The sequence below is a fragment of the Penaeus vannamei genome, chromosome 35 (assembly GCF_042767895.1).
Source record: "Penaeus vannamei isolate JL-2024 chromosome 35, ASM4276789v1, whole genome shotgun sequence".
Lineage (NCBI taxonomy): Eukaryota > Metazoa > Arthropoda > Malacostraca > Decapoda > Penaeidae > Penaeus > Penaeus vannamei.
Genome location: NC_091583.1, coordinates 20,158,935 through 20,168,062, shown reverse-complemented (window position 1 = coordinate 20,168,062; position 9,128 = coordinate 20,158,935). Strand labels below are relative to the sequence as shown.

The window sequence follows — 9,128 nt, the reverse complement described above, 5'->3', positions numbered from 1 at the left end:
ATACATGTTTTATAGTGATAGTAATGATGATTTTATGAAATTTAAACAATTTTAATTTCTTACAGAACTTGGCCTTGCAAAAAGAGATCCTTGATGTTCTGTGTCAGCTGGTAGCTATCAATGAAAGCCAGGTAAGTTCTGTTATTTCTAATGAAAATTTGATGGAAAAAGTTTTTGTAAGTGATACATTATGGTAACAGTTCTAATACTGGAATATTCATTACTTTATATATATATATATATATATATATATATATATATATATATATATATATATATATATATATATATATATATATATATGGACTTATTGTTTTTATTATCATTATTGTTATGATATTATTTACTACCTATACTTTACTTCAGAAATTGGTAGTAGCAAAGCTCAGAGAAGAAAGGGAAAATGAGGATTACAGAAAAACGCAGCGAAGAGAAAGCCAGAAGGAAGACATTGATCTGTTGTGTGATGAGCAGATGTTACATGACAACCATGACAAGGCTGGCTCTGAACCCCCTCATGTCACACACAAAGGCAAGAGCCCAGTCAGGGAGGCAAAAACTCATGCTACAGCAACACCCTGCTCAGACTATGCTAAGGACTTGCAAGATGTCAATTCTGATGACTGTTTTGAGGAACCTGCTACAGAGGTGTAAGTCATATGTCATTATGATTGCCCTGTTACACTTTCTTTTCCTTAGATATTATATTTATACACATAGATTTAATTTTATTATACTATTATTATTATTTATTTTACCTTTTTGATGTATTTATAGCTCTTAATTTTACCTGAAACTAGACTTGACTATTTTATAATATTTTATAAGACCTAGTTCAACTATGCTTATACATTGTATAACTTTTTTGTATTAGCTTAATTATATCTTACTGAACAGAACTCCAGCGAACCAAAGTGAGCCTAACAGCCCAACAGGATGGTGTTCACCGGAGAAAAGACTTCACAACTTTCAGCCTCCAACGGCAGACTACTCCATGGAAGACATCCATGACTTAGTCACTGAGGATGAGTTTATGCATGCTCTGGGTAAGTAGCTTGTACATTTTTAGGACCAGAATTTTGTTAGGGTACTTCTAAGGAATTATAAATCTTACTGAAAATCGTTTTTAACTGTTTTAAGTAAACTGTTTTGAAAAGTCATGTTTTTATTTTGATGATTGCTATTTTCTTCCAAATAAGGTCTTCTCACTGTGCGGGAATGTAGAGAGGTTATGGACAAACGCTATGAGAGGAGGAAAAGAAATGCTTACTCTCATATATTCTCAAATACAATATGGGAGAAGCCAGAAACTGTAAGTGTTCTTTTGCAGTTCAGTTTTAGATATCAGTTTTGAAAGTATATCAGATAGCAAATATAAAAGAACTATTATATTATCTTAAAACTTAAAACTATTAATATGTTAATTCAAACTGCTATATTAGGATGATCTCCCTAATTTTCTGCACTCCACAACACAGCGCCGGAAACGTCGTGCCTGGCTAATGTCTGGTGCAGGGTCACCACCTACCCTGAGACGCAAGGTTCGTCCCCCTTCCCAACCCCCGTCACAACCTCAGTCACGTCCTTGCTCGCCTGCACAATCATCCTGCTCACCCCCGACCACCTGCCCCCCTTCGCAGGCGGCCTCCCCCCAGTCTGTAGAGGAGGAATTTCCCGTGGCATCACAGCCCTCAGAGGAAGTTTGTCCAATGTGCAAGATGAAGGGTAAGTTATGATTATTTGCTTTTATTATGGAAATAATTCCTGTTACTTTTACCATTTTTAAGTTGTGTTTTCAGGAATGTTAAAACATATAAAGGGTGTTTGAGTTCTGATGAATCACAAGTCAAGTATTTCATTTTCAACTCCAGGGGCAGATGTGCAGTGTGATGGATGTGGTGTGATATACCATGGTCCTTGTGTAGATCTGGGAGATGCTGAACCCCCCCCTTGTTGGCTCTGCCTAACGTGTGAGCAGCTGGGGCTCCGGGCTTCAACCAACAGCGACCCACAGTACCATAGCAGGCGTAGAGGTAAGTCCAGGTAATGACTGGTCGTTTCCTCTTCCTTGCTGTTTTGTCTGTAGTCTACCTTGATATTTACCACATTTCTGAAGCAACAACTATAACCCAAGAGAGATTTGTAGTTCATAGGATATGCATATGATACGACACAAATTTAGAAAATAGAATGTTTTTTTGGAAATGTGGGAAATATTTTTTCAACCATTTAAATTAGAAAATATCCATTATATTACTAAATATGAAGTAAGTAATATAGTAATTCACTTCCTTTCCTCTCCTTACCTTCTTACCCCTTTTCCAGCCCTTCACTTGTGCCATGTCTGTGTATATTCTTCTCCTCCTCCTTTTGTATTGAAGATACTTTTGATTTCTTGATTTTATTTCTTTTCTTTTCTTTTCTTATATGATTATTTGACATTCTTTGTTATTTCTAAGAAATGTATGCAGGGTAACTCCAGTACAAAGTATTCAAGATTTTGGAGTAGTTTCTCTCCCATTGATTTTCTTGGTACTCTAAATTGCCATACAGAATGAATAAATGGCCAGGATCTTGGCTTGAAGGTATGAGAAAATGCCCGTGAGAGAGTTGAATATGCTGTGGCTCTGCATAGTTCAGCTTCCCACCAAAAGTTGTCCTCAAGCACAAATTCCTTAGTGTCAGCCTTGCAAGATATGTATGGCTACAGCTTCTTCAGCTCAAAATAGTAAAGACTGTCTAGCTAAAGCAATCTTACTAAATTAAACCACTCCTTAGTAAGTGATTGCACAATGTTAGAATGGGTTTTAAATTTAAAGAAAATTAAAGGACACATTTTACGTTGTTGAAAATTAAGATAAGAAAACTAAATCGTCTTGTTGGAGTTTACCTGCATTGATAGGTATTGTATTAGGGCTTGAGTGCCAGACTGTGTATATTGATCACCAACATCTATGACCCATGCTTTTATTTTTGATTCAAGTGAACACTGTTTAGAAAATGCTCCTTGTTCTTCTCCTCACTTTTCCTCTGTAAGAGGTAATATCCTTTGAAAACATGTTATTAGTGTTGCTTGTATTTACACATGCACACAGATAGGCACGCATGGACTTACACACACACACACATGCACATACACATGGACAGACACACACACAGACGGGGACACACACATGGACGGGGACACACACATGGACGGGGACACACGCACAGACGGGGACACACACATGGACGGGGACACACGCACAGACGGGGACACACGCACGCACAGACACATATACAAGCAAGGACAGACACACACACACACACACACACACACAGGCGATCACACACGCACAGGCAGACATATACACAGGGACAGATAGACACACACATGCACACAAGCACACACACACACACACACACGCACAGACACACACACGCACACGCACAGACACACACAGACGTACACACGGAAGCACACACACACACACACGCACAGACACACATGCACAGACACACACACACACACACACACACACACACACACACACACACACACACACACACACACACACACACACACACACACACACACACACACACTGACGCTCACACACACACACACAGACGCTCACACACACACACACAGACGCTCACACACCCACACACAGACACTCTCACTCACATGCACAAACGCTCACACACACACAGACGCTCACACACACGCACAGACGCACACACACAGACACACACAGATGCCCACACCCAGACACACACACAGATGCCCACACCCACACATATGCCCACACGCACGCACGCACACACTCCCACACACACACACACACAGATTCCCCCACACACGCACACACAGATGCCCCCACAGATGCCCACGCTCTGACGCCCACACACACACATGCACGGATGCCCACACACACGTACACAGATGTCCACACCACATACACCTGCACATATGCCCACACCACACACACACACAGATGCCCACACCACACACACACACAGATGCCCACACCACACACACACACACAGATGCCCACACCACACACACACACACACAGATGCCCACACCACACACACACACAGATGCCCACACCACACACACACACACAGATGCCCACACCACACACACACACACAGATGCCCACACCACACACACACATGCCCACACACACACGCACAGATGACCACACACACTCACAGATGCCCACACACCTACACTTATACATACACTTAACATATACATTATACATAGTTGTACACACAAGCACTTTTCCAGCTTTTTGCACATTTTTCTATTGTAGCTAGTTATGTATGTGTGGATATTGTTTAGTTCTTTGTATTATTGTGTGAATAATGAATTTCTTTCCTTTTTTTCTTTTTTTTTCTGTCTAGACAGTTGCATTAGATTTTATGTATCAAGGATTATAAGTTACAGTCTGTCAGTTATTTTGTGTTAGAGTCTCTTTCTTTCTTTCTTTCTTTCTTTCTCTTTGTCTCTCATTCCCTCTCTCTCTCTCATTCCCTCTCTCTATCTCACTCTTTCTCTCTCTCTCTCTCTTTCTCTCTCTCTCTCTCTCTCTCTCTCTCTCTCTCTCTCTCTCTCTCTCTCTCTCTCTCTCTCTCTCTCTCTCTCTCTCTCTCTCTCTCTCTCTCTCTCTCTCTCTCTCTCTCTCTCTCTCTCTCTCTCTCTCTCTCTCTCTCTCTCTCTCTCTCTCTCTCTCTCTCTCTCTCTCTCTCTCTCTCTCTCTCTCTCTCTCTCTCTCTCTCTCTCTCTCTCTCTCTCTCTCTCTCTCTCTCTCTCTCTCTCTGTCATCACAAGGTAGACCTAATACTCCTGAATCTTCCCCCAATAGAGGCACTGGAGATCCGCGAACGTCTTCTGCGTCAGCGTGCCGAACTCACAATCTCTAAACTGCAGTTGGAAGAGAGGAAAAGGCACTTAGCACTGGCTCTGCAAGTATGTATTAACATTGTAGTTTATTAACCTCTTGTATCTGATGATTCTCCCATACACATCCTGACAATAAACCAGAGTTTTCCTTTGCCCAGTCCAGTCAGTGTACTAGATTTTCTCCTACCTTAAGCTGGAGTACTGGCTTGTAGGATTTGTTGGTCCAGGAAGATTTCTAATGAAACATCCTAGATTCTGTCGTCCCCCTGAGATATTTAACTTGTATTGCTCTCTGGAGTCCTTGCAAGTTGTAACATAATTTTGTAGTGAAAGAGTTATGTTGCTCTAATTTGGATATTACTTTTTGTTTGGCCTTGAGTGTGAATTTTTCATGTATTTGTTTTTGCTTAGGATGGGGGATGTATGTTTTCAGAATGTTATTACCCATCATGTTTAATCTTTTTTACTTTTTTGAAAATTAGTCCCATAGATGTAGTTTTACCTTTGTTACATATTCTATTTGCACATTGTAGGCCCAGTGCTCAGAGCGAGAAAAGTTGCAGCACAAGGAGGAGGAGGTACGGGAAGCCATCCATCAGTTGCAAAATTTTATCTACACATTCCAGCAACCTGAACCACCGCATGTAGCCACTTCAAGCCAAGCAAGTTCTCCAGCAGCAACATCTCCAGTTGCAACTTCTCATCAGTCTCTGAGAACTGGTGTCACTGCATCACCACCACCCAATGCTGGACAGAAGACAGATCATGTGACCAATGTAAGGTCTCCATCACCCAGTTCCTATCCACTTGACTGCAGTCAAGCTGCTTCATCTTCACCCAACTCACCTACCAACACCCTCAAATGGTCAGAAACATCATCAACACCTTCCCCTTCGCCCAGTGATATTACTCCTCAACTTTTCTTGCCAGGACTTACTATAACCAGGACTTCTTCCCCTGGCCAGTCCTCTCAGGCATCATCTTTAAATCACAGCTCTTCCAAAAGCATTGTACCTAGTTTGACTATATCCCGTACATCACCTCCAAGCCCGAAATCCAACTTCCTCTCTAGCGTAACTATATCTCAGTCACAAAGGAGTCAGGTAAATCCTCAGCCGTATGTATCGGTTCATACCACCTATGCTTCATCACCCACTCAGCCTTCTTCAAATACATCATCTCCAGGTCATCAGTCATCTGCATCTTTCTACCCAGGAATTATTGTTTCACCATCATGCTCGCCAAAGCCAAGTATTTCCATTTCCCCTATATATAACACTGGGGGCAGGAGTAGGACAAAACACATACCACATACACAGAGGGCATTAGCGACAGTACATGGTAAAAAACAGCGGTCTGAAGCCAGACTGCGAGCTGCTCTCACTCACCAGAATGAAGCAGATATACACTCTCAACCAACTGACTTGTCGTCACCATCTCACTCGAGAAAAAATGGTATCCCAGGAATTAGAAGAGGAGAAAATGATGCAATGGCAGCCTCTTTGTGATAAACGTTATTTTTATTCATTGATGTCTTTCACATATCTTCCAATAATACAGTGTATTAATTAAATGTGTGAAATTACTGTGATTCTCAGTTGATCTTCATATGACCAATTATAGAAATATTTATATCCCATTGAATGGGTTTTGTAATTCCCAATCAAATCATGTGCAATATGTTGTGCTTTATATATATTTGAATATATGATCCGTCAAATGATATCAGGTATTTTAAAATGCATTTTAAATTAATGTGTTCAACTCATTTGATATTGAAACTGATGCCACTTAACTACTTTGAACGAAGTTAAAGTAAATACTGAGTGCAAGGAGGTATTTGAAGGATAATGAAAAGATGCACAAGGATATTGTTGTAAATTTTCTTTTTTATCAGTATCGCTGTACTACAAACAATGAGCTGCTGCCCAGACTTTCAGAGGTTTAACAATAGGCTATTAATAAAACACAATCTCTTTGTATGAGTTTGCACTTAATTTTTTCATGATTTTTCTTTAATGCTGAAATATTGCATTTAAGCTTCAGATTTTGCAGTTTTTAGCAAAAAATGCTTAAGTACAGTACAGTACAGGAATATGTATGTGTGTCATACATTAGCTTCCATCCATAGTCTCAAAAAGATCATAAGAGTGATTCTGTAAAATGAAAATGTTATGTAATGAAATTTACTTTATTATAGGTGAAGTGTGAAATAAGATACAGTAAAGCACTAGGATACGGTAATTAAAGGTACCTGCATACAGCAAACTAAAGGTTCTTGATATACATTTTACTTGATAAGCTTTAGCATTATGTATGACCTCATTTATGAGTTTCACTTTGAAGAAATCTTTATGGGTATAATTTTTCCTTTGCAGAACTCCTTTATTTCCTGCATATTATGCTACAGAAACTCGGATATAATTTTCTATACTCCTCTAACTGAATATATATTTAGAAGTATTCATGTCTACATTCAAAGTTAAATATCTGACATTTTATGTGCACATAATTTTTCTGTATTTGTAATTAGAAAATGTCATTATAAAGAGTTTATAGAAAGAAAATAACATTAGATTGAATACATTTTTATAGATGTTTCTAGAGATTACTTGCTATTAATCAGCTGAAATACATACTACTTCTACTATATAATTGTTACTTTTTTGGTATGTTTGTACCCATGTACAAAAACTTGAAGGACTAAACCATTATGATGTAACTAATGAGTTCAGTTTTGGTTTATTTAAGGAATCCTCAAAGTTTTTAAACTTTTGCCGTCCATTAGCGACAAATAAAAGAAAATGAGAACTCATTTATGATTATTATTGCAGTACCATTCACTGAATCTTTGTTTGACAGGGCATAAACATGTTACGTACTAAGAAGAATGAATATATTTTTTGTAAGTGTGTTAGTGTATGAATGTGGATAGGATGAGTGGATTTATTCTTTTAGAATAAGATTGGGAGAGAAAGAAGTGGTGCCCGCATGTTTAAGTGTGGATATGTTGGTGCTGGTATACGTGTGGGTATGTGTAATATGTGCATGTACAGTTGCTCCCAAAAGTATCTTTAAAATAAGTGTTGTAGAGTCTGGAACAAAAAAATAGAAGATATTTGATCATTAGCCTGCCATTTGCCACCACTTCATACGTGTCAGATAATATCATTGTGTTTCAGATTCTACTGCACATTGTTCTAAATATACTTTAAGGCTATTTATATGTACAATATATACTTGTTTACAAGTCATGGCATTAGAAAAAAAGAATGTTAGTCTTGTGTTAATAGGTCATTTTTTTAAACAAACCGACATAATCTAATTTATTTTGATCAAGAAAATGGATAAAGTTGAGTGCCAGGTATTTTGTTCCTCAATATTAGTAAATTATTAACATGAATTTCAATGCCAAAAAGTAGAATTTCATGTGTTAATGTGTGTATATGTCTGTTTGTCTGTCTGTCTGTCTGTCTTAATGTGCTCATACAGTATATTGTATGCTGACCTAAACAAATAATTATGTGTGATACAGAATGAAGTACTTGTAAAAAGTTTATTGATTTGAAATATTTAATACAACATTCAGTTATTACTGACTTTGTATATGAATTGTATACTCAAAATGATGCCAGTTATCAACACATATTTACTGTGGACTTCAGTGACCATACCATGATTTGTGTGAGAAGTAATTTTTGATAAATCTTCATTAGGAAAACAATATTTATTTCCAGTCTGTATTTCAGACTATATACCATGAATGATCTAGACCTATGGAAATTCACAGCTCTATATGTGTTTTGGTAATATACTGGCATCCATTACATGTTACAAAGATTTTTATTTTATATCAGGCACTGTGTATAATCAAATTTGAACATCATATTTGTGGCCCTTCCAAGTTATGCAGTCCTATAATTGAAATAGAAAAGAGTGGTAATTAATGTATCCCTCTGTTATATCCTCATTTCCTCGGATTTGTGGTGAACCTGTATATTCGTCAAGAACTGTCGGTGGAAAAATGAATGTGTATATTTGTTACCAAGTCAGCTGTCATAACAAAGTTTTATACCTTCTCAAGCCAACAATATTATGTTTTTTGCTCAAGCAGCTTTGGTGAGAATCATGTCTTTGTAATATATATATATATATACATAAAGACTTTTTCATTTTTTGTAATGTGAAATATCTGTTGATGTTTGTAATAGTTGAAAGATAAAAAATGTTACCTGAA

The 9,128-nt window shown here is 38.0% G+C and overlaps 1 protein-coding gene across 2 annotated transcripts in view; it reads left to right on the top strand.

The window, feature by feature from the left end:
- LOC113829382 (mitogen-activated protein kinase kinase kinase kinase 4) overlaps nucleotides 1-9,128 on the top strand; it is a 25,824-nt gene extending 16,696 nt beyond the window's left edge. For both annotated transcript variants that reach the window (XM_027382542.2, XM_027382543.2), the window contains exons 3-10: nucleotides 66-131; nucleotides 367-650; nucleotides 898-1,046; nucleotides 1,200-1,312; nucleotides 1,479-1,725; nucleotides 1,872-2,033; nucleotides 4,854-4,957; nucleotides 5,425-9,128. In XM_027382542.2, coding sequence (XP_027238343.2) covers nucleotides 66-131; nucleotides 367-650; nucleotides 898-1,046; nucleotides 1,200-1,312; nucleotides 1,479-1,725; nucleotides 1,872-2,033; nucleotides 4,854-4,957; nucleotides 5,425-6,399 — 2,100 coding nt within the window. In that variant the 3' untranslated portion in view covers nucleotides 6,400-9,128. The remainder of the gene's footprint in view (nucleotides 1-65; nucleotides 132-366; nucleotides 651-897; nucleotides 1,047-1,199; nucleotides 1,313-1,478; nucleotides 1,726-1,871; nucleotides 2,034-4,853; nucleotides 4,958-5,424) is intronic.